The 26,660-nt window shown below is 44.0% G+C and overlaps 1 protein-coding gene across 1 annotated transcript in view; it reads right to left on the minus strand.

Annotated features, from left to right (window-relative positions):
• LOC117868526 (cytochrome b-245 heavy chain) overlaps positions 1–26,660 on the minus strand; it is a 36,922-nt gene that overhangs the window by 4,240 nt on the left and 6,022 nt on the right. Inside the window, exons 4-10 of the mRNA XM_034754566.1 lie at positions 16,646–16,730; positions 14,545–14,690; positions 13,005–13,195; positions 7,762–7,891; positions 4,788–4,880; positions 3,450–3,703; positions 2,600–2,762 (exon numbers count right to left, since the gene is read on the minus strand). Of these exons, the coding sequence (XP_034610457.1) occupies positions 2,600–2,762; positions 3,450–3,703; positions 4,788–4,880; positions 7,762–7,891; positions 13,005–13,195; positions 14,545–14,690; positions 16,646–16,730 (1,062 nt within the window). The remainder of the gene's footprint in view (positions 1–2,599; positions 2,763–3,449; positions 3,704–4,787; positions 4,881–7,761; positions 7,892–13,004; positions 13,196–14,544; positions 14,691–16,645; positions 16,731–26,660) is intronic.

Genomic DNA, 26,660 nt, shown 5'->3' on the forward strand with positions numbered 1-26,660 from the left:
TTCTGTCATCATCTTGAGCTGCAAACAGTGAAGAAGCAAACAGAGGAAGTTCACCTAGGGGGAGTTTCCACAGAGTTTTTTGCCTTTCAGGCTTCTGGGAGCAATAAATACAACATCTGAAGAGGCACTTAGAAGGAAGACAATATGGATAGTGAGCGAGCAGCTGTTGTGACCTGCACAGGATGTGCCATGTTTGTCTTTCTCCCAGAGGATAGAAGTGACTTTGTCTGTACGAAGTGCAAGCTGGTCTCTATATTGGAAGAGAAGGTTAAAGGACTAGTGACCCAAGTATCAACCCTGCATTGCATCAGAGAAAATGAAGACTTTCTGGATAGAAGTCAGTGTTTGGTACTGCAGGCACAGCATGCTGAAGAATCAGAGAGGTTCATACAGAATAGGGAAGATAATTGGCAGATGTGACTTCCAGAAGAAGCAAGAGGAGAACCCATGTACTCCCAATGCAGATAGAGGTAAGAAACCATTTTCAGGATCTCTGCACAGGTACTATAGTGGAGAATGGTTTGGAAGAGTCATCTGAGGGAAGGGATCAGAAGGAGACCCCATCGACCAGAAGGCATGGGATGCATTGTCTATGGATGGAGGTTCCATGACCACCATTCCCAAGAGGAGGAGATGGGTGGTGGTGGTCGGGGACTCCCTCCTCAGGGGGACGGAGTAATCCATCTGCCATCCAGTCCGAGAAACTCGAAAAATGAGCTGCTTGCCTGGAGCTAGAATTCGGGATGTGATGACATGTCTGCCGAGACTGATCAAGCCCTTGGACCGCTACCCCTTCCTACTTCTCCACGTGGGCACCAATGATACTGCCAGGAATGACCTTGAGTGGGTCACTGCAGACTATGTGACTCTGGGAAGAAGGATAAAGGAGTTTGAGGCACAAGTCATGTTCTCGTCCATCCTCCCTGTTGAAGGAAAAGGCCCAAGTAGGGACCATCAAATTTTGGAAGTAAATGTGTGGTTACGCAGGCAGTATCAGAGAGAGGGCTTTGGATTCTTTGACCATGGGATATTGTTCCGGAAAGAAGGATTGCTAGGAAGAGATGGGATCCACCTATCGAAGAGAGGGAAGAATATTTTCACAGGCAGGCTTGCTAACCTAGTGTGGAGGGACCTAAGCCCTGAGATAAGTGGGGAAGTGGGATATCAGGAGGAAACCCAAGGAGGAGGGTGCAACAGGGGAGGCCTCCTGATTCATACTGAGAAAGTAGGGCAATCAGCTAGTTATCTTAGGTGCCTGTATATGAACGTAAGAAGCCTGGGAAACAAGCAGGAAGAATTGGAAGTCCTGGCACAGTCAAGGAACTATGATGTGATTGGAATAACAGAGACTTGGTGGGGTAACTTACATGACTGGAGCATTGGTGGATAGAAAGTTGGCTAGATCATCAGGCCAACAGGTAGTGATCAATAGCTCAATGTCTAGTTGGCCGCTGGTATGTGCCCCAGGGATCGGTTCTGGGGTGGGTTTTGTTCAACATCTTCATTAATGATCTGGATGATGGGATGGATTGCACCCTCAGCAAGTTTGCAGATAACATGAAGTTGGGGGGAGAGGTTGATATGCTGGAGGGTAGGGATAGGGTCCAGAGTAACCTAGACAACTTGGAGGATTGGGCCAAAAGAAATCTGGTGAGGTTCAACAAGGACAAGTGCACAGTCCCGCACTTAGGATGGAAGAATCCAATGCACTGATATGGGGAGCAACTGGCTAAGCGACAGTTCTGCAGAAAAGGATCTGGGGATTACAGTGGACGAGAAGCTGGATATGAGTCAACAGCGTGCCCTTGTTGCCAAGAAGGCTAACGGCATATTGGGCTGCATTAGTAGGAGCATTGCCAGCAGATCGAGGGAAGTGATTATTCCCCTCTATTCGACACTGGTGAGGCCACATCTGGAGTACTGCATCCAGTTTTGGGTCCCCCACTACTGAAAGGATGTGGACAAATTGAAGAGAGTCCAGTGGAGGGCAATGAAAATGATTAGGGGGCTGGGGCACATGACTTACGAGGAGAGGCTGAGGGAAACTGGGCTTATTTAGTCTGCAGAAGAGAAGAGTGAGGGGGGATTTGATAGCAGCCTTCAACTACCTGAAGGGGGGTTCCAAAGAGGATGGAGCTAGGCTGTTCTCAGTGGTGGCAGATGACAGAACAAGGAGTAATGGTCTCAAGTTGCAGTGGGGGAGGTCTAGGCTGGATATTAGGAAAAACTATTTCACTAGGAGGGTGGTGAAGCACTGGAATGGGTTACCTAGGGAGGTGGTGGAATCTCCATCCTTAGAGGTTTTTAAGGCCCGGCTTGACAAAGCCCTGTCTGGGATGAGTTAGTTGGAGTTGGTCCTGCTTTGAGCAGGGGGTTGGATTAGATGACCTCCTGAGGTCTCTTCCAACCCTAATCTTCTATGATCTTTTCCTTTTCCTGATCATACTTGTCTTGTTAAATCTGTGGACTCTTCTCCCCCAGCAGGCAGGCACATCTTTGGAGCAAGGCAGTCTGTTCATAAGGTTTGCTGGACCTGTTTTGTTGGGTCTCCCCCCTGTCCCCATTCATTGGGAAGGTTTTGTACACCCAGGGGACATACCTTTTTGAGTTTTAGATTGGTTGCATCATTGCAGTATTTGTACCAAACAGACTTGAGTACAGATGCAAATGGGGTGACCCCTATTCCAGCTCCAACCAGCATCACAGTTTCATAACTGAATACATCTTCACTAGCTGTGCCAAAGGGGCCATCCACAAGTATCCTAAAAGAAAGAGTACAATTAATAATATAAAAATTATCATCTATATATCTATCACCAAATACACAAAGTGTGGCCTCAAGTCTTCCCTACGTCCAAGCACCACTTGGTAAAGGACAGGGTGGGGAATGTAAAACTAGTTACCTCTCCCTGATTCTGTGACACCCAGTCCCAATCAGACATAGTGCAGTCTAAGGGCTGCTCTAATTTACACCAGTGAAGGGTTGGTATAATGAAGTTCTCCCCAATTAATCCCCTTTGCTGGTGGTGGGAAAGATCAGTGGCACAGAAGCTGTTTCCACTGGTTTTGTGTCAGTTGGGAGTTTTCCTACACTAGTGGAATTCTCCACTGGTCACTTATAGCCAGAACCGGAGTCTGAGAATCTGGCCCATAAACTTAAGGTTAAGGTTGCTCAAATGCGTTTTCCAGAATGACTCCACAATCTAGGCAATCACCAGATTCACCTCCTCAAAAACACTTGTTCCAGTTCAGCAGAATGTGCATTTTAAGAAAACTGATTTTTATGAGCAGGCATGGAATGAAAATTTAGAGGGTAGCCATCAGCCAGGATGGAGGGAGTCAAGGAATGTGTGAGGCATGCCTCCAAAGAGGGTAGGTCTGATTTTAGGCCTAGCAGACTTGATATAACATTGTCCCTTTTCAGAGATTATCATGGAGATTGCACATACTTTGGCAATTTCCATGCTTCTTGAAATTCTTGTTTATCACATCCACAGGCATTGGACAAGCCCTCTGTCCAGTCTCCTACAATACGGATGTGAATGCTGAAGTAATCCTCTTCAGGGGCAGAAGTCAGTGTGAAAGGGTGCCACTCCAGATGGGACACTGCGGGACATTGGACAAAAATGTACTGGCCAACTTCCATCTTGAAGCCCTTTTTCATCATCTGGAGCTCAAACGTTTTGAAGGGATGATTGACCACCTAAGGGCACAAAATACAAGAGGCTGCCAACAGCTGCATGGTTAGCTCCATCCACTATCATCACATCCATCACCACCTGACATAGTTCACTGTGAGAGCAAATTAAACTGGTCAAACTGTCTTTCAAAGAGCACAGGACAGTCTGAGGAATAGCATCTGACAGCCAGACAGGAGACTGTAGAAATGTCTAAATTGTTAGATACATTTTCATACCATTCTTGTGGCTATTATTTATCATGTAATACAAATTGTTATAGGGCAGACAGATACATCTAGTACATTGCCAGGGCTGTGTGTGTGTGTGACTAATTCTAGGTGCAGTGTGTCAGTGCCACAGAATGGATCACATGTTCATGAAGTTGAGGAGTGGAGGTTAGCACACAAGCAGGGCATTGGATTGACAGCACTGGAAAGCGAAGCCTTCTGTGTATATCCACGTGGGAGTTATGGCATGGGCATTCACCTTGCCCCTATGGTTTTTTTAAGCCTAGCTGGAAATGACCATCTCGAGGCGCAAGACAGTAATTCGGTCTCTATGACTTTAACATTGACCTCTCTACTGAGCCTGCCAGCAATTTTCAAGAGAGGTTTGGAGAAGGAGATCTAGTCTATTGGCTAACTTCAGAACTGGCTAGCTTTGTAATTATTTGTATTACTGTAACATCTAGAGGCCAAATGAGAGAGGGCCTCATTGTGCTTGGCACTGTACAGACACATAACGAAAGACATTTCCTGCCCAGGAGATCCCACAGGATAAGCAGACAAGACAGATAAAGGGTTGGAGAAAGGAAGTATTATTCCCATTTTTCAGGTGGGCAACTGAGTCACACAGAGATTCAGAGTAACATTTCTAAAAGCACTTAAATAAATAGAAGTGCAGATGTACTGCTGAAGGGACCCATTTTGGTTAACAGCATCCAGAACACTTTACAAGGGTACTTTCTCTAATAACGCATCCTGGTGTGGGGAAGTCCATGCCTTTTCCTGCAGGCACTCACCATACTGTATTCTCGACTACTGACAACAAGTATGGGAAGACTGAGGAACAATTTGCCCAAGATAAACACATAACATTGATACACACCTTTGTGATTACAACCTTCTGCTGGGATCGCCAAAATCGCACCAACCTCTCAAAGAAGTACAAAATCATGGGCACCACTACCCATTTCCATGTCTGTTAACAGAACAAAGGTAAGAAGGAAATGAGAAGGGGAAGCAAGATATATGCTGATAAGTTACTTTACATAAAAAATTGGAGGCTTTTTACACACAGAAATTCATTTCAGTGAATTGATACTCTTCATCACTCAGTGTGGGAAACTTGATACATCACATCAAACCTTCAAAACAACTTCCTCCTTTGAGAGTGGATTTTCCCTCTAGCAGGTGTTGCAGATGGATTTACAATCGCTACAGTACAGCTGGCTAGTTAGAGAACAGGATTCTCCCATGGGTGCTCCTTCCCCTTTGGCTAAAGTTCAGAGTGACTTTGAGCACAATATGGATTAATAGGTATATATTTTTTTCTTTCAAAGTCGAGTCAGGGTGCGGAATAGAGATTCTCAAATCCCAATGTGAGGATCAGAAGAGTAGATGAACAAGAGGCCTACATTTGGTGGATAGGATTTTCTGAAGTGAAGGGTTTAGAGTCATCGGGTTTACACTCTCTGGTAGGGTGACCAGATAGCAAGTGTGAAAAATCAGGACGGGGATGGGGGCGTAATAGGAGTCTATATAAGAAAAAGCCCCAAGGATCGGGACTGTCCCTATAAAATCAGGACATCTGGTCACCCTACTCTCTGGAAACTTCTGAGGTTTGTTTGAATTGGTCAATTCTAGTTTCAAAGCAGAGGGCTTGGATTTTTCAGGCTTCATATGAAGGAATAAGTATAAATCTGCCTCAGAACACAATCACTTTCTTAGTTCAGCATTTATTTTCTCTTTCCTTTTGTCTCTTCATGCACATACAGTATGTAAGACTAACAGTACATTATACATTAAAAAGGTTAGTAAAAATCATAAGAATAAATTAATCCCTGGTATAACCACACTGATTGAAATGGAGTATACACGCAATCAGTTTGGCACATTTAAATTCTGTGGGTTTGTAAACTGGTGGGTAGGTGACCTCTCATGGGATCTGGGTGATGAGTTCATTTCAAAAATATTTTCAAAGAAATGGGACGAGTAGCAAGCCCTGGAATATTATGACATTTTTAAAAAATCCATTATGATCTAACAAGTTTGAAAAGCAATCAAGAACCAGCTGAGTTTAGACTTGCCCCTCATGAACATAATGGAGCAAATTTACACACATGCAACTCTATAGCTTTTACTTGGAAAATGAGTCTGTTTTTGTCAGAAGAGTACTTTTAACAGTGATCCAAAACACTGGGAAAAAAGAGTCACTCAGCACATTAGAACTATAACCCTCACCCTTTCCTGGTGATTATACTCTCAGTTGATGATACTGAAGAGTGCCTAGCAATTCTCTTCACATCTTGATATAAATCTGTGCTAGTCTTACTTCACCTTCGCAAGACGGTGGTTCCTATTGATAGATTTGGATGGAACCTGAGATCTAGTCAAGGAATGCCGCTGCATGGTTGGCGATCATGTGGGTGCCAAAAGTTTTGGTAGCACAATAAGATTGCCAGTGACAGACATGAACTGAGTATCCAGACAGACTACTTTAAGGATCTAGCTAGTGATCAGTCCAGATGATCCTGGGTCTCTCTGGGGTTTGCCATAGGCGCCGACTCCGTGGGTGCTCCAGGGTTGGAGCACCGATGGGGAAAAATTGGTGCTCTGCACCCACCAGCAGCTCCCCGCCCCACCAGCTCACCACCGCCGCCGCTCTGCCTACTCCCCTGCGCGTGCCGTGACCCCGCTTAGCCCCCTAGCTCCCAGCGCTTCCCGCCATGAAACAGCTGTTTCACGGTGGCAAGCGCTGGGAGGGAGTGGGGGAGGGGGAACACGGTGCGCTCAGGGAAGGGGGGGGGGCTGGGTCAGGGATTTGGGGAAGGGGGCGGGGAGGGGGAAGGGAGGGAGTCAGGGTGGGGGGCGCAAGCACCCACTGGTGCCGGGAAAAGTTGGCGCCTATGGGGTTTGCCATCATGATGTGCTCTAAGTTAAAAATGCCCTTAAAATAAACGTATTATCCTCAACGTTCCTTAAGCCATTGTTTTACATTAATGCACGGTACTGACCTTAACGATACGAAATATTCCCTCTCAATATTATTTCTTATTTGTATTTCAGTAGCACCTAGAGACTCCAGTCATAGTCCAGGAACCCCATTGTGCTACACATTGTACAAACACATAACAAAAAGACTATACCTGCCCTGAGGAGTTTGCAATGTTCCTGAGCATGCTAACATATAATTTTGAATAAACCCTGTAAGCTTATGATTATATTCTAGTGAATGGTTCTCATATTTTTTTGGTATGTCAATCTTGTTCAATATTTTTCCCTTTCCTTTTGCCCATCCTGTTAAATATGAATATTTTAGTTTAGAGATGGTCAGGACGAATTCAGGAAACTTCAACTGTCTCTGACGAAGAGGTATTTGGAGATCCACAGATGGGACCAATAGCAGCAGAACTACTCCAGATGGTAGTTCAACCAGCGAGGAGGAGGCTGGGTTGGTGCTGTCATCTTGGATGTGGTCATTCAGTGCTGACTGGCCAGTGTTCTTACGTCAGATGTTTTCCCCAGAAGTTCTTCTTTCCCTGGGTAGCCCACTCAACAATGATATACAACTTGGTGATCTCCAATACCTGGGCCTCCAAGTATCAGCTCAAAAGCAAGACATTTAGGTGATACCCTCCATATGCAGTCTTCACACAACCTTCTTTAGCATGTCTTTGATTACAATCTGCCATTTCAAAATGTTAAAAAACAAGTGACTTCCCACTGAAGCTCATGGTTTACTGCATATCTAGATTCAGATTAAATCTTTCTATAGTATCTAAACATGTTGTTTAACACAAAAAGTGAAAGATTTTGAAGACTGTCATTACTGTATTTATACTTAAGACAATAGAACATACCATAGGAGGATTTCCAGCAAACTGGGGGATAGGACATGAAGGTATTTTTCCCCACTGAGAGAAGTTCTTTCCACATGTTTGTGGATCATGCACTTTCAAACTCTCAGCTGTCTGTCCACGTACAATACGGCTTGAAAATAACACAAAATGTTAATGTGAATTAAATGATATCTAGTACTTACAGTTATTATATTCAACAATTTATTTCTGCACTGTTAATATCCTTTTTTTCTGGTAAGATTCTATTACACTGCTCAATCTGCAGATTTGCTACTAAAATAAGGAGAAAGGGGAGACAAATCTGTATTGATTTCCTAGGGGAACATCCCCACATAAAACATCAAGTGAAGAACTGAGAAATACTACCGTTACAAGTTGTAATAACGTGGTTACAAAGAGAATATTTTATTTGTTTGGAAGAAAGCCTGATTTATTTGTGCCTGTTCTATTTCTATCCCTAGAAATAAAAGAGGTGGAAATATCAGGATCCTCAATTTATCAGCGGCCATAACTAGAATTACTGCAAACAAACTTCAGCTGTACAAGCCATGTTTGGACTCTCCTGTTTCTTGGAAGCTGTGGATTAGATCTTCAGCTAGTCAGTCTCTCACATCCTAGCTCGTGCAAAAACGTCAATGGCACTAGGACAACTGACACCAGTCGAGGATCTCCCCATGATTTCTAGCATCAAATCTGGTTATTGCTTTTCCATACACAGATGACATGCAGTTATACGTCTCCTTAGAGACAATGAGTTGTATATTTTCCATCACTCAAACTATACTGAGTCTGTCAGTGCCTGGTTACTTGTGACATCTACCCTTCACACATGAAAGACTAAGACTTCCTTCTAGGTGAAAAGTCTTCTGTCCAATATTTCTGATTATCTTATCACTCTCCTTATACTCAAAAACTCCAACTTTGCTCCTAAGGCCAAATACACTGGAATTATCTTAGTCTCAAGCTGATCCTTTCTTCTAACATCTCTCCTCTCTGTACAACTGCCTACTACCTTGAGAGCATAGCTAGAACTTATCCTTTCCCCTACAGAAATCTTATTCCTGCCTTCATCTCCTCCCATTTAGACTACTGCAGGTCTCTCCTGGCAATGTTTCTAATCCTTGCTCTCTAAACGTCAAGGTTTTCAGTATTGCAAGTTTAAAATACCAAGGTTGTAAGTAAAAAGACAACTTTGACTAATAGTTATTGCTCATTTACCTCCTATTGTAAATAGAGACAAAAATATACCACTGTGTTGTAACTAGTGACAAGTGTTGACTTTTTAATGACAGGCATTACTTTTGCTCCAGAAAACATGAACCATTCTTATCTTCTCTTGCATCATTAGCTTTCTATTCATCCCAGATATTAAAAAACAAAAATTTCCATCCTAGTTTTCAAAACACTTCCTGGACTTGCATCACTCTACTGTGTTAACTTCATAGTCACCTTCTCATCTGTTTGCTATTTGTGCTCCTCCAGCTGTAACAGAGTGTACCAACTGTGACAGAGTGTACCAACCCTGCACTGGGCAACCAGAGGTTAACCAGTCACTTCGGGCCCAAGAGGCCATGCCCCTGTGTGTCTGCTGCACATGCCTCAGGTGGAGGGAGCAGATAAAAGGAAGTTGGCCAGCTCAGTCAGGGCTGAGTGAGGAGGAGGACGGACGTGTGTGGCTGGCGCCAGTAAGCCCTCCAGACTCCTGAGGCGGGTATTCTGGACTACACTACGGAGAGCACAACACTGGCTGTGGAGACCAATTTGGATGCTGAACTGTGGCCCGTGGAAGACAGGCCCGCAATGAACTTAAGGGTACGAAGTGATCCAGAGAATGTATTGGAGCCAATACTTGAACCCTAAACAGGGAGGTTACCAGCTTCACAGGGCACTGGGTCAGAACCTGGTGGAATAGGGTGGGCCCGGGTTCCCCTGCTATCCACCCCATGCTGGCAGGTGGGCATTATTGCTGGAGATCCCAGCCATAGACTGTTCATTTGTTCTGCCTCGGCCAGGGGGCTGAAGCCCTGTTTGTGATTGTTTGCCCCCAGCAGGAAGCCCAGGGGCTACAGACTGTTCATTTCTTCTGCCCTGCCTAAGGGGCCAAAAGCTCTTTGTGGTTATTAACCCCAGCTAGGAGGCTGAAAAGCTACAGTCTGTTCATTTGCTCTGCCCCACCCAAAGGGCTGTAGTCCCTGACTGTGTTTGTCTGGCCCAGTTGAGAGTTGTGAGGACCGTGTGACAGGGTGTATCAACTCCGCACTGGGCAAACGGAAGCATCCCTCCCTCCGCTGGATGTGCAGAGCCCCCGTGATGATCTCATTTCTGACTTCTCCCTGGGGCCATTCACAGTGGATGGAGGAAGTGTTTTTGCACAGTCATCATTACTGACCATTTTTAAAGAACTCTTTCCCATCTTCTGGACCACTCAATCTCTCTTTTAAAAGGTCACATCAAGAACTTCCTCTTAACTGTAGTTTATGAGCATGAGCCAAGAAATGCTGCTTGTGACTAAATGCTATTTAGCTTTCTGTCCTGCTTTATACATCTGTTCTGTAATTTTAAACAGTAACTGAGTTCATTTTCCTAGTACTAAAGCTGCCTCACTTGCTCTTTTTAACTTCTTAAGCTATTTTGCAATGGGAAATAAAGAGGAATGAAATGAATGATCCACGGGAAAAGAACATGCCTGTTTGGAATTTAGGAGCTGTCTCTAAGCCACAACAATTAATGTTTGTCTACAAATAAACCTGCAACCACTGAAATGTAGAAAACAGTAAATATGGCAGGCAACCAGCTTGGCTTAACAGTGAGATCCTTGCTGACCTTAAACGCAAAAAGAAGCTTACAAGAAGTGGAAGATTGGACAAATGACCAGGGAGGAGTATAAAAATATTGCTCAGGCATGCAGGAGTGAAATCAGGAAGGCCAAATCACACTTGGAGTTGCAACTAGCAAGAGATATTCAGAGTAACAAGAAGGGTTTCTTCAGGTATGTTAGCAACAAGAAGAAAGTCAAGGAAAGTGTGGGCCCCTTACTGAATGAGGGAGGCAACCTAGTGACAGAGGATGTGGAAAAACCTAATGTACTCAATCATTTTTTTGCCTCTGTCTTCACGAACAAGGTCAGCTCCCAGACTGCTGCACTGGGAAGCACAGTATGGGGAGGTGACCAGCCCTCTGTGGAGAAAGAAGTGGTTCGGAACTATTTAGAAAAACTGGATGAGCACAAGTCCATGGGGCTGGATGCGCTGCATCTGAGGGTGCTAAAGGAGTTGGCGGATGTGATTGCAGAGCCATTGGCCATTATCTTTGAAAACTCATAGTGATCGGGGGAGGTCCCGGATGACTGGAAAAAGGCTAATGTAGTGCCCATCTTTAAAAAAAAGGGAAGAAGGAGGATCCGGGGAACTACAGGCCAGTCAGCCTCACCTCAGTCCCTGGAAAAATCATGGAGCAGGTCCTCAAGGAATAAATTCTGAAGCACTTAGAGGAGAGGAAAGTGATCAGGAACAGTCAGCATGGATTCACCAAGGGCAAGTCATGCCTGACTAACCTAATTGCCTTCTATGAGGAGATAACTGGGTCTGTGGATGAGGGGAAAGCAGTGGATGTGTTATTCCTTGACTTTAGCAAAGCTTTTGATATAGTCTCCCACAGTATTCTTGCCAGCAAGTTAAAGAAGTATGGGCTGGATGAATGGACTATAAGGTGGATAGAAAGCTGGGTAGATTGTCTGGCTCAACGGGTAATGATCAATGGCTCCATGTCTAGTTGGCAGCCGGTTTCAAGTGGAGTACCCCAGGGGTCGGTCCTGGGGCCGGTTTTGTTCAATATCTTCATTAATGATCTGGAGGATGGCGTAGACAGCACTCTCAGCAAGTTTGCAGATGACACTAAACTGGGAGGAGTGGTAGATATGCTGGAGGGTAGGGACAGGATACAGAGGGACCTAGACAAATTAGAGGATTGGGCCAAAAGAAACCTGATGAGGTTCAACAAGGACAAGTGCAGAGTCCTGCACTTAGGACGGAAAAATCCCATGCACTGTTACAGACTAGGGACCGAATGGCTAGGAAGCAGTTCTGCAGAAAAGGACCTGGGGGTTACAGTGGACGAGAAGCTGGATATGAGTCAAAAGTGTGCCCTTGTTGCCAAGAAGGCAAACGGCATTTTGGGCTGTATAAGTAGGGGCATTGCCAACAGATTGAGGGACGTAATCATTCCCCTCTATTCGACATTGGTGAGGCCTCATCTGTAGTACTGTGTCCAGTTTTGGGCCCCACACTACAAGAAGGATGTTGAAAAATTGGAAAGAATCCAGCGGAGGGCAACAAAAATGATTAGGGGGCTGGAGCACATGAAATATGAGGAGAGGTTGAGGGAACTGGGATTGTTTAGTCTGCAGAAGAGAAGAAAGAGGGGGGATTTGATAGCTGCTTTCAACTACCTGAAAGGGGGTTCCAAAGAGGATAGATCTAGACTGTTCTCAGTGGTACCTGATGACAGAACAAGGAGTAATGGTCTCAAGTTGCAGTTGGGGAGGTTTAGGTTGGATATTAGGGAAAACTTTCTCACTAGGAGAGTGGTGAAGCACTGGAATGGGTTACCTAGGGAGGTGGTGGAATGTCCTTCCTTAGGGGTTTTTAAGGTCAGGCTTGACAAAGCCCTGGCTGGGATGATTTAGTTGGGAATTTGTCCTGCTTTGAGCAGGGGGTTGGACTAGATGACCTCCTGAGGTCCCTTCCAACCCTGATATTCTATGATTCTATGAAATCCAATTCTGAAACATTAAGGGACTGCTAATATTAATGATGTTTGGAAAGATAATTCCTTGTTAGATTTAGCACTAAGGCAAGAAAAATGGGTTTGTTGTTGTGTTATTTCCTTTGGACAATTTCAGGTGGTATATTATGTAATTCCTTCTAGGAAATAAGGCTGAGGTAAGTTATAGAAAGAGAAACCCTACACAGGAAAGAACTTTCTAATTAGAAAGTCAAAAAGTGAATATCTGTGAGTCTAAATATGACCAGCTCTTGTAAAGATTTATGCATGTGACAATTTGTCTCTGATATGCATAAGTGTTTGTAGGATTGGGCCAATAATCACTATCAAGATTATTCTATATCAAGCATCCTAAATCACTAATCAGATACATTACATGTCTGTTTGTTGGGCTTCAATTTACAATACATGAACTACCATGTATCTTGTAGTGTATGCGGTGAATGTTTACAAATACTTACCCAGCTCCATGAATGACAAGTCCAATAAAGAAGACGACAAAGAGATGGTGTGTGTACCAAAATACTTCAAAATAGGACCTTCGAATGGTTTTAGTGGATGATGTGATGATTAATATAAGGGCCAATGTAATGATGACACCACTGAGACCTGCCAAGTATGTGAAAGCTACGTATAGGCCACCTTCGGGGTTCTGTGAAATAAACACACACAGGGGTTTAAATGAAGACAATTTATCAAAATTGAATTGGGCACCATCAGTCTTTTTCATTTCAGAATCTTTAAGGAGATGGCATTCTGTAAGAAACAGCATGGGAATAGTTAAAGTGTCAGCAGTGATCAGAAGTTGATAGGAAAAAGGGAGAGGGATAGAGGAAGCCATCTGGGATCTTTGAGGACGAAAGTGATGCAATCACAATTATTTGTACTATATTTGAAGTTTTTGGTTAGGGATAAGTCCAAACCCCATCCATGACACTACAGCTGTAGGCATGTCTAGAAGGCTACTAGAGTATACACCTGTTGGGTTACAAGATGATGTTCTGGGACATTGTGGTTACAGCATATTCAAAAACAGTCAAAGTAGTAGCTTTGACTGACAATTGGAAAAAGCCTTTTGAGCATCAGAAACTTCAGTCTGAACCCACTATTCATTCACACCTGGGGTGAAATCCTGGTCCAACTGAAATCAATGGGAATTTTGCCATTGACTTCAGTGGAGTCAGGATTTCACCTCACAGGTGGGATTTTCAAATGCACCTAAGTGATTTAGGGGCACAAGTCCAACTGATTTCCAAAGGACTTGTGCTCCTAAGTCACTCCAGTGTTTATGCATACCCTATGTATGCTACACTGCACTTGTACTGAATCTGAATAAACTAAACGGAAGAGGGAAAGAAAGTATTTTCTACTCATTGGCACATGGAAGTGGGAGTCAGAAATTCTGGGTTCTGTTTCTAGCTCTGCCACTGGCTAGTTGTGTGGGGAAAAATGTCACTGACGTCCATTTTCACAGCTGTGTATCTAAAGTTAGGAGCCTACATCCATATGTAGGTACCGATACGAATGTTCTGCTTTTCAGCGGTGCTGAGCATCTGCAACTATCAATAAAGTGAATAGGAATTGTGGGTTCTCAGCAGATGTGTGTGTGTTTTTGTGGGGGTGGGGGTGGGGGGGACAAAAAACAGACCTTAATTGTAGGAACTCAAGTTTGAAGATTTTAATCTTCACATCTCTGTGACTTTCTTAGCCCATCTGTAAAATGGGGGTAATGATGATGCTTATCTAGCTACTTTGCATAGGCGCAGTTTAATGAATTAATGTTTCTAAAGGACTGAGACCATTAGGGGACAAATGTGAGCTATTATTGAAGTTCAGCATCACTATTATTAATTATTGCCAAATATAGAGGAATACATTGTTCAGGGTTTGTTCCTGTGATGTGGTTTAAACACAGATTCAGCCTACTAACCATACCAAATAACAAAATGTCCTTGACACAGTTGCCTACGTGAACATTCCCCATAGCACAGGGTCACTTACCGAGATTTTTTTTCGGACAAAATTCAGATAGGTTTCTCCTGACTTATCACCAAGTTCAGAGAGAGCAGCTTGAATAGTTCCTTTTGCTTCAACACGTGCATCAACACACCTCTCTACGTTAAATAAGTGTGCGATGGTGTGTATGGCTGTGAGTGACAGAAAAAACAACACGGCTTGTGTTAGGTAAGTGTTATATCATTTCCTCTATAGCAGTGGTTCCCAAACTTTAACAACTAACGAACCCCTTTCACTAAAATGTCAAGTCTCGTGAACCCCCTCCTAAAAACGAATATTTCCATGGATTTTTCCCTTACCTCAGCATAAATTATAAAAGCTTTGATCTTGGACATATAAAATTTGTTTTTATGACATGTTTATTACACACTATTTATTAATTATTTTTTATCATTAAAGTATTTTTATTACATTATGAAAATGGCAACACTTTCCCAAGATCTCATTTTTGTAGCTTGTATCACTTTTGATTAAGCCTGTTATAAGACAAGGCTCCTATCAGAGGTGCCAGTAGAAAAAAGGGGTGCGGGGTCAAAGCCAGAAAAGTGGGGAGCCCATGGGAGCCACTGGAAAAAAAGGGCAGGGATCCACGGGGCGCCACACTGACATGGGGGCACCACGTGACCTCGTCGCCCCCTCCATACTGGCGCCTCTGGCTCCTATGTTTCATCAAGGAGTATCTGATGTGAAAAAGCATGAAGGTATTTAAGAAGCCAACTGAAAGAGTTCCTCCCACACAAGCATTCAGGTCTTGAGCAGTCCAGGCAAACAATGCACGTTATAACAAAGTTTAAACTTGTTCTTCATAATAATTTTAAAACAACAGTAGCAGCCTATTTAATTTTAAAAACAGCAAAAAATATCCACCTCCCTTTCTATTTCGTAAAAGGAGTCTTGAAGTTTAAATCTCCTCAGTGTGATAGATATGCTTGCTTTGATCTGCTTAGCTCTTGGAAGTCCCCAAGGCTCCGGGCTGCTGGCCCGTGCAGCCCAGGGTCTCTACGGATAGTTCTGTCCTCCATTAGGGAATTTTTTTTCCAGAGAACCCCCTCTAACATTTTGTGAACCCCCAAGGGTTCACGAACCCCAATTTCAGAACTACTGCTCTATAGGTACCTCAGAAAAAGTTTCTGGCTTTTGAACACTAAGACAAACAAACTACAGAATAGAACCTTTGCTCTCTATCGCCATATGTCTGGGTGTCAATCATTAGTGGATTTTATCCCCACAACTACCCTTTCAGGAAGGAGAGGGCTATGCCCATTTTATAGATGGGGAACTGAGGCACAAGACAGATTAAGTGATTTGAGCAACACAAAAAGTCAACTAGCGATGGACGCTCAGCACTTTCTGAAATTCAGGCCCCTTTGAGATGTCATTAGTTGGGCACTCAAAATCACTAGTCGCATTTGAAAAATCAGGCTGAGGGGTCTGATCCTGCACTTGTACAAAACTCAGGTGGTCTGAGTTGTGTTCCCAGCTCTGGCACAGACTTCCTGCTTGACCTTGAGCAAGTCACTTAATCGGTTTGTGCCTCATTTCCCCTTCTGTAAAATGCCAATAATAATACAACAGCCATACCTCAGGAAGGGACCACAGCAGTAGTGAGAAACTCAATGTTTTCTCGTTTGTGAGATGCTCAGATACTGTGATGATCAGCACCATAGAAAAGTCTATGGCAAGTCTACATAACAAGTAGGGAAGAAAGGCCATTTACCCAATCTTTCGTATGCAGCTTCTCTTTCTTCATTCTCCTTATTTACTACAAACATCCCAGTTTGGAAACAAGTCTCAGAAAGCATTAAATGCTGGGTACCAATTTTTCTGAGGGCATGATTGAATACCCTTTATTAAAGAGTAGCCTGCACTGGAATAACAGAGTTACAGAGAGTTGTCTTTTGCCACTTCACTTTCTGTTAGTTTCAGACTAGCATTTGGAAACTGATTTAACCTATGCCATGTGTCATTCTCTTAGTTTAGTGAAATGAGGTACCTGGTCATAAACTCCAAAGAGGTGGTTTCCATTTGGATTCTGTGCAAAGTGAAATGATAAAGCAATGATCAAGAAAAACTCTTAAATACCTACCGGTATGAAGGGCGATCATCCAAGCCACCATTTTGTGAAACGTGAGGTTCCTGTCTAACTGTCTCCGGATACGGGTTGAGCAGCACTTTGGGTTAAAAAAAATGAAAAGTCTTTGTAGATTATTTGTGGTGTGAAGGATATAGTATACTTAACTGGGGGAATAACCCAGGTTCATTGAACACAAGACTTGCTGAAATTGATGTAAAGATTAAAAGCGACATGAATTAAATGCTATAGTGTGATACTTTACCATATAGTGATGCCAAATAATGCTATAAGACACTTGAATAAATCAAGTTACTTGATGATAGGATGGGAGTTCAAGATGGCAGAGAGTGGCTGGATATCTAAATTAAGACTTGCTTTAATATGAGGAACAGAACCTGCGACAATTCTCTGCCATACCAGAGGTATTATCATTCATTATCATTCATGCTATGGTAGTGCCCAGACGTTCCAGTTGGATCAGGATCCCATTGGGCTATGTGTCGTACAAATATATAATGAGGGAAAGTCTGTGTCTCAAAGAGTTACCAGCCAAAAGGTGCTAGACACTTTACAGACACATATGAAGATACAATTCCTTCCCCAAAGAGCAGAACTGCTGACCTGCCAGTTAACTTGGCCTGAAGTTAACCATCCTGGCCTGAAGTTAACCTGCCCATCTTGCAACATATCATTGGAACTACACTGACTTCCAAAAACAATGATTAGTCAGGGAGATTTTTATTTCTGTTTAAGTAAAAGCTGAAAAACCTGATTCTTAAAAGAAACCGAGCTGACAGATTTGGTAACAGTTGTGACACTGGTTTGCACATTTGAGGACTGATCCAGAGCATATTGAAATCAGTGGAAGTCTTTGGATCAATACTATACTTATCTGTGTTCTCCTTCTCTTCCTTGTATTCTTAAACATTCATTACATTGTCCTCTCTTTGCCAACCATGAAAAGAATCATCAGGAAATATGATACAAACGGTCTAAGATTAACATTTAGACATGGAAACAGGACACATCAAATTATTTTTAAGATGTCTGGAGAAAATACAAGCATATTTTTTCAAGAAAGCACAGAAGTCCTGAGTGTTCATGTGTAAAGTACTTTTAGTGTTCTGCGTTTTCAGTTTTTACCAATTTTCACTGATAAATTACCAGTTTTTTTATTAAAGGAGTTCAGTTTTTACTGATTTACATCCGTTTATCAATCCACTCAGTATTTTTGGGGTACTTATTTTTGTTAAACACTAAAGCTTTACAAGATTGTTGTGTCCTGCAACTCTGAGATTGAAGCAGTTCCACAGTGTAAAACACAGAACACAAATGGCGGAGGTCTGAAAAATCAAATAATGTTAATATTATGCTATGATTGGCTTACAAGGAGCCGTTGCCCGCCTATTTCTTTGCATCCCTTTAGTGTGGTGCTGAATTGAAACAATCAATCCTCCACAAATAAAAATATGTGATGCCCTCTATCCACCCAGATACCTCCTTCAGTGCCAATCTTCTTATGGGTTTGGATGGATGGGCCTGGATCCCCACACAGCCAGTCTTGCCCTTTTTGTGACTGGCTCCAGACTACTCCCAATATGGCTTTTACTCCCCCAGGTCTCCCAGAGAAGGGCATCTCACTCCTTATTGGTCAGGCTAGCTCTTCTTCCTGGGCTTTCCCTTGTCAGTCATTTCACCCTGCTCCTTCGTCTGAGCAGACATGCCGGCAATCTTTCCCCAAAACAACAGGATCCCCTGTTGCTCTAAATCAGGGGTCCCCAACGCGGTGCCTGCGAGCCCCATGGCGCCCGCCGGGGCGTCTAAGTGTGCCCATGTACTGGCAGGTGGATGAGCATCCGCCGAATTGCCACCGAATTTTGGCGGCGATGCCTCTGGATAACGCCGCTTGTCGGCGGCATTTCGACAGATACTCGTCCGCCGCCACGATCCTCCATGGCTCGTCATCTGGCACCTGCCAGACGAAAAAGGTTGGGGACCACTGCTCTAAATAGTCTCTCACCCTCTTAGTTGCCTAGCAGACTTGGAGTCTGCCTTTGCCTCCCCCTTCCTACCAGGGACAGTGTGCCTCTCCCTGAACTACCAGCACACAGAACCCCTGTAAGGTCCTTGGCGGGTACAGATAGATAAGATAAAAAGGTAAAACATGGGGCAAAAACTCAACTCTATGCCTGAATTACCAACAAGAAAATCAGTGCTTACAATTTTTCAAGAAAAGTAAAGATGGGAGCAAAGAGAATGCATTGCACTGTGAGTACTGCAGCATTGAGGTCAGTGCACGCGCTGACAGAATAAAGGAGCATGTTGACTGCAAGCAACACAAGAAGCTTAAAGAAGAAAGTGAGCTTCAGGATAAACAGTCAATATCAGGAGCTTTCACCAGGGCTTTAACAAAAGAGAGGACACAGCACGATTGTGTCAATGAATTTGTGCATGCTCTTTGTTTCACCGGACAACACTGTTAATAGCAGAGGGGCTTATTGGTGACTTTGTGCAACAATAGAGTCCAGCAGCAAAAACCCTTCCTAATGAAGACAACCTCGCTCGTAAGTATCGGAAAGAAAATGATGATGCTTTAGTATCTAAACTGATGGAACAATTGATGGAAATGTGGTGTCTAGTCTGATTTTTGACAAGTCTCCCAATGCATTGGACCATCCGATTCTTGGCCTTTTGTTTTCATTTTTTTATTTCAAAGCAAATAAGCCCACATTGTTTTGTGTTGATGTGACATTCATCCCCTCTTCTGATAGTCATTTTGTCAACGCAGCAATAACTGACATATTTGAGATGTACCAACTAATTTGGGAAAATGTGGCCACAACTAACAGATTCTGCTGCCTACATGGCTAAGTTTGCACAGGAGATTAAACTCAATCAGAAACTGGAGATGCTACTTATTACCTGTCCTGCTCATCTGATTAACATTGCACTGTCAGTAGCTACTGCTACAGAAGAAATGAAAGACATGAAATCTTGCATCATTGGATTCGGGGCCATTTTCAAGCATGCAAACAAGTTGAAGGCTTTGTTTTACACTTGCGAGACGAGTGCAGAGCCGGGTGCTGATTACTATGCTTGTTGTGCCACATCAGTGGATTAGCTTTTATTTCGCTGCCTGTCATGTAAATAACATGTGCACTGTGCTAATGCGTCTCCTAGATCATCTTGAGTTTTGTTGGTTCTAAAGCAGAAACTCTGAAGAGACTGGCAAATAACCGAAATGACCACCAGATTCTGCGCACCAAGTTAATGTTCATGGCTGAAAACTTGGAATCACTGTGTGACACACAGAAAACACTGGAATTTTCTCTGACTACTGCCAACATGTTTGCCAGTACAGACGTTTACTGGATCCTGACAACCAAAATCTCAGCTGAACTGAGCACAAAAGCTGCAGGAGAAACATACAACGAAAAAACCCAGCTGTTTCTAGAAATCCTTCCCACCCCAGAATATGAGAACCAAACAAGTGTTCAAAACCTTCCACACAATGCTCAGCCAGAAATGGGAGATGACCGTGGCCCATAATCTGAAACCCAAAGTGTTTGGTGCTGAAGATTCTTTTTGGAATGTCATCCAGTTGTTGCACCCCTTCTTCAAGGTGAATTTTGCAGCAGACTATGACCATTTTGCCAGACTGTTTCAACCATTTGCCACTAAACATGAAATTTCAAAGCTGAAAGGGGAATTTACTACTTACATGTACTTGCCTAACTCTGACAACGTGAAACTGGATGTGCTGGTTTTTTGGAACAGTCATCAAGATACAGTTCCCAACTTTAGCTAAGTGGCACGGCAAGCTTTGAGTGTACCCACTGGATCAGTTGATGCAGAGAGCTTATTTTCAAAGTTGGACTGCCTCCAAGACAGCAAGAGGCTCAACATGAGTGAGGATACTTTGAAGAAAATTATACGAGCATACGCAAACAAGAATTTCTGGAAAAACTACTAGCTCTGAGAGAGACAAAATAAACCTTTGTACATAAAAACAAAAACAAAAATTGTAACATACACATTTTGCTACAGTATAATCAGAACGTTTTCTTCTTTTCCCCCCCCCCGATTTTTCACTATACATCCACTATACTAATAAAGGTAGTTTCAGACTAGCGTTTGGAAAATTATTTTAACCACAGTTCTCTTGTTTGACTATTTCTAGCTGTTACAGTAACCTACATTAGGGGACGGATCCTCCTCACATAGTAGTACTACCCTGCTGACTTCACCAGTTACATTGCGATAACTGAAGGCAGAGATTGACCTTCCAATACTTTTTTATTTTAACACATAATTGGAAACTTTGTTAAAAAAAATTTTCAGTGTAATAGAAAATTGTTGTTCCTGGCTGCCTGTCTCTAGACTGTGCAAAGAGGAACTTTGAACTTTTTAACTTCCTATTTTAAAAGACCAATCTGTGAAGCACAGTGATGGCTGTTACCACGTTTCCCTCTTCGATGGAATACATGTTGATTCAATAAAAGAAGCAGAATTCCTGCCGCCTGGGATGTACATAGAGAACTTGATTCTTCTTTCAATTATACATTAACACTTATTTTGTGCGTTTAGGGGAAGGCTTCCTGCACAGTGTTATTGAACCATCACCATCTTTTTTTTTTTTTTCCCTTACATTCCTCCATCCCAACCCCCTGTGAAGCTTCGGGTGGCAAGAAGCCCATTGTTTAGGCAGGAATTTTTAAGTCACACAATAGGATATAGTCATGCTTTTTGTAGTGGTCGTTATGCAGCTGACATCTCCTGAATGCAATTAATTTTTAAAAAGGCTGAGAGCACATAAACTGCGGGATTCCCCAGCCTGCTCCAATCCAGGACCGCACAAAATTTGCATAAGATAAAAAAACCTCCTCCTCCGTGACATATAAATTTCTTATGAAAAAGTATCTCAAATTAAATAAATTCCAACTGCCCTGGGAGTCCTACTGTATAATCTCCCTTCTGCAGGGCCCTAGCTCCCTCCTCAAGGCATCTAATCCAACCCAGTCACAGGGACAATTCACAAGTTCCACATGCCTCACTGAGAAATTAATTTGCAGCTCTGTGCAGGGTCCCAATACTTGTTAACTGGGTGTAGCAGCAAGAAACTCCCACCACCCGGCTACAGACAGCCACAGAGCAGCAGGATTTGCCCCAACCATTGAATAACAACAGAGGACAGACAGCTTTACAGGGACACAAGACAGGATGAGCTGCACATCTCAAGAAGTGAGCAGTTTAGTGCTGGAAGCAGAAGGTCTAATTTACATCTAAATCCTTGTTTTATTGGAATTAATTTCATGACTTCTTTAACACCAGGAGTTGGCTTTTAATCTTGATTGGTATTAGCTAATCTGTCACAGTTCAGGGAAAGAACTACCACAGGAAAATAATTTTACATGAGGACAATAATACTTACTGTTCAGTTTTTACATAAGTGGTGGGGATGTAACCAATCTCCACTCCATTTACACCATTCCAGTGATGGACGGGGCCAGAGAATCTGGCCCCATGAATTCAAATTCGACCTCTTTCACTGACTGATTTTAATATTTCTGTGTGCTTTGCAACATCTATTAAACAGAAGGGCTCCTCTGGGAGAGTTGGAAATAGAACCTAGAGCTCTAAAATGGCAAACCCAAGGCTCAGCCACTTAGCCACACTTTCTTTTAGGTAGAAATATTTGGTTATGATACCTTTAACCATTTTTCTAGCCACTAGACTACACTCTTCTCTGAGAGCCTGGAACAGTACCCAGGAATCCTGAAGATCAATATTTTACTCTTAGGGGAATTCTGCACCACTCCGCACACTCAGAAACATGTGCTCCCTGCAGATTCTCCTTGCTTCCCCACAGAAAAATGGTTTCTGTGGGGAAGCAGAGAGAAGCTGCACCAGTGCTCACTCACCCCTCCCCGGCAGTATGGGCACATCTGTTCAGGCACCCAGAGCAGCCCAGGGAGAAATAAATCATTGGGGGGGCCGCCACCCAGGGACATTAGTCCTGGATGGGCTGGAGGGGAGAGGAGGAGGAATATGACGGAAACGGCATTCCCCTCTCCCTTCCCTGTACGAAGCAGCCAGGGCTGGGTCGGATCACCCCTCCCCCCCTCCGAAACCTCCCGCAGCTGCAAGAAGCTTTGCACCGTGTGGAGGCTGTTAGCAGGGAGGTCTGGGTGCAGGGGGTGAGGCTCAGTGGGCTGTGGCTCGGCCGGGGGGCGGGGTTGGGTGTGTGTGTTGGGTCCAGATGTACAGGGATTGAGCAGACAGGGGGAGCAGCTCCTCGTACAGTGACCCGCCCCCCCAATTCCTGGCCCCATTGCTCCTCAGCCATGGGGGGAGGGGTCACTGTACAGGGAGCTGCTCCCTGTCCGCCTGAACCCTATGCATCTGAACCCCCCTGCCGATCCATATGCCCCCTGCACCCTAATTCCCCCCCCCCACAAGCCTCCGAGAACCTCTACCTCACTGAGCTTCATCCCCTGCATTAGGAAACCCCCGCACCCAGACCTCCCTGCACTCAGAACCTCCCCACTGAGCCCCCTGCAGCCAAACCCCCAAACCCCCTGAGCCTCACCCCCTGCATCGGGAGTCACCTATACCCAGAACCCCACCTCACTGAGCTCCAACCAGCTGCACCCTAACCCCCATGCCACCACGCCCCACTCCCCCAGCACCCAGACTCCCCACTGAGCGCCTCATATCCAGAACCCCATCCCTGCTGAGCCCTAGCCACCTTCACCTAGACTCCCCTGCAGAGTCCCATTCCCCCCTGCACCCAGAACCCCAAAATGAACCCCTGTGCATCCAGATCCCCCCTGCACTCCCCCACACCGAGCTGCCACACCCAGATTGTGCCACACAGAACCCTGGTACTCTTGAGGGAATTCTGCACCAAAAATACAATATTCTGCACCAAAAAAATTAAATATTTTAAAATTCTGCATATTTTATTTGTCAAAATAACACAGTAATACAATAACAATATAAAATCACACCATTTTCAATTCTTTTGGTAATTTATTTAAAAATGTTTTCAGCAAATAAAAATGAAATGGTATGATTATACTGTGTTATTTTGACAAAATATGAAGAATTTTGCAGAATTTTAAAATATTGTGCACAAATTTTTTGGTGCAGAATTCCCTCAGGAGTAATAGTTTACTACTGTCTAGCAATTCACTGGCAAGGTGCGTATCATGTCCTCCTCTAGAGACTATTCCACTTAAAAGATAATTGCTACCACTCCTACCAGTTACTCCATGAGCATAAGTGGTAGAACTCTGTGCTATGGATGTGAAAGTCTTGGGTTCATACCCTGCTGACAACATATGGAATATAACTAAGATTCTGTGGGTAGATTTTTTTTTTCCATTTCTCTTTTTTTTTTAAATCTAGGAAATTTAATAATTTCAGGTTGCAAAGTCAAGCAGTCTTAAGGTTGCCTCTGAAACCTTAAGTCACCTCCTGGTGCACATGCTTTATGATACAGTTTTAAACTACGTGATTGCATAGAAACAACAAGGAGTCTGGTGGCACTTTAAAGACTAACAGATTTATTTGGGCATAAGCTTTCATGGGTAAAAAAACCTCACTTCTTCACATGCATTTTTAGCTTGATTATCACTTCAAAAGTTTTTTTTCTCTTAATTAATTGGCCTCTCAGAGTTGGTAAGACAACTCCCACCTGTTTATGCTCTCTGTATGTGTGTATATATATCTCCTCAATATATGTTCCATTCTATATGCATCCGAAGAAGTGGGCTGTAGTCCACGAAAGCTTATGCTCTAATAAATTTGTTAGTCTCTAAGGTGCCACAAGTACTCCTGTTCTTCTTTTTGCGGATACAGACTAACACGGCTACCTCCTGATACTGGACATGATTGCATATAATTTTTCCATATGATCCTAAGGAAATCAGTGGAATTTTGGGATATGCAAATAATGCAGTATCAGGGGCTAAGTAGCTATAAGTCTATATAATGCTGGAATAAAATAGTATCTGAGGCAAGACCAGATAACCTTAGATGCTGTTAAATGATACTTCATCTGATAACCTATAACAACTGTGCTGTTCAGTTTTTGGAAATAGTATAGGAAAGAGATTGTAGTATCTTTTTAATTTTCTCAACTCTGAGCTCTTTTCCCCTTTTCTCAGTAAACAAGTGTTACTCGCCATTAGGAAAGAACAAATTATCTGAAAAATGAGAAGTGAAACTCATAGCATATTGCTTATGAAGCAATGGCAGAGACATGGAGACTGGACATTTACTCCAATTTTAACTCCTATAAGTTAAAAGAATTTTTTGTATTAAAGTTAGATTTTTAGCCTGGAAGACCCAGTCTTGTAGTTTCTAGATTTGCCCATAAACTGATGGAACTAACAGCAATAGCCTGAGCCAAGCATAATGTAACAGATGCTGAGGAAGTATTTTCCCACACAGCTCTGCCAAGTCAACTGAAGAATGACCAGCAAGCAACACCTTTGCTATTTGAGTCCTGGGTCTCTCTGGACATGAAAACTAAAAACTGCGCTGAAGTGTCCGACATTTTGCAATGACTTGGTGACATGGGGAAAAGTCCCATGTTACAGGGCAGGATGAGGCCAAACTCTCATTATTTTTCATTTTATTCACAAGACCTGTTGTAGCTGCACTTATTATAAATATCACGAAGACAAACAAATCCTTCAACTATAAAAGAACCCCCTCTAGCCTACAAATACCACTTAGCCCACCAGCCTCATGCAAAGGCCTAGATAAACCTTGCAACACAGTCTTTAGTCCGACGGTCTTGGGCTGAGGGCCACCTTCTGAGAAAATCCTTGTAGGAGACCTGGAGAAACCTGGTAAGAAAGTCCTAACTGACCTCAACCCTTGGGATGGTGCGTAAGCAGGGAAGGCATCTCTAAGGCCTTGGCTACACTTACCAGCTAGTTCGACGGCTGGAAATCGAAGTTCTGGGTTCGACTTATCGCGTCTAGTCTGGACGCGATAAGTCGAACCCGGAAGTGCTTGCCGTCGACTGCGGTACTCCAGCTCGGCGAGAGGAGTACCGCGGAGTCGACGGGGGAGCCTGCCTGCCGCGTGTGGACCAAGGTAAGTTCGAACTAAGGTACTTCGACTTCAGCTACGTTATTCACGTAGCTGAAGTTGCGTACCTTAGTTCGAATTGGGGCGGGTAGTGTAGACCAAGCCTAAGGTATGAAATCTTACAAGGCTTTCCAGATCTAAATCAACTTCTTGAACTGGAGCCCCTGGGTATGTACGTGTTTGTGCTGAGGCATACAGGAAGAAAGAAGAGGGATGATAAGATGTTTTGCATGAGAACTGTCCTGTGATTCTCTTTCATTGGACCATGATAGAGTAGCATCTTTAGTTTCCCAGTGCCTGCCAGTAGCTTTGGATGAGAACAAGGTGACCAACTACAATTCAGATAAAGCTGAGGTGATGGGATAGGGTTGGGAGGGGAAGTAACTAGATGAGATCATAGGCGTGCACACGGGGTGTGCCCAGGCACACCCTAATGCAGGGGTGGGCAAATGGCCCCACTCTCCCGGCGCAGCGAGCCACGGGGTCCGCGCTTCCGGGCTGGAGCACCCGGCCAAGTGCAGCAAGCCGCCAGCCCCTCCCCCGCTTTCCCCCCTCTCCTGGAGGCATGCCACTGTGCATGCAGCGCTCTGGGGGCTAGGGCTGCCCACTCCTGCAGGGCAGTGTTTGGCTCTGCGGGGAGGCAGACACGCTCCCCGCTCATCCGGAGCCATGCCGCCGTGTGCGCAGCATTCTGAGGGGCAGGGCTGCCCGCTCCCACGGGGCAGCATTTCTGGCTCTGCGCGGAGCAAACCATACTGCTACGAGCCTCATGGTAAGGGGTCCGGGGCCAGGGGCGTTGGATAAGGGGTGGGGGTAGTCAGGAGACAGGGAGCAGGGTGGGTTGGATAGGGGGTGGGATCCGGGGGGGGTGGTTAGGGGTGGGTGGGGTCTCTGGAGGGGGCAGTCAGGGGGCAGGGGGGGT

The sequence above is a fragment of the Trachemys scripta genome, chromosome 1 (assembly GCF_013100865.1).
Source record: "Trachemys scripta elegans isolate TJP31775 chromosome 1, CAS_Tse_1.0, whole genome shotgun sequence".
NCBI classification, from domain to species: Eukaryota; Metazoa; Chordata; order Testudines; family Emydidae; genus Trachemys; species Trachemys scripta.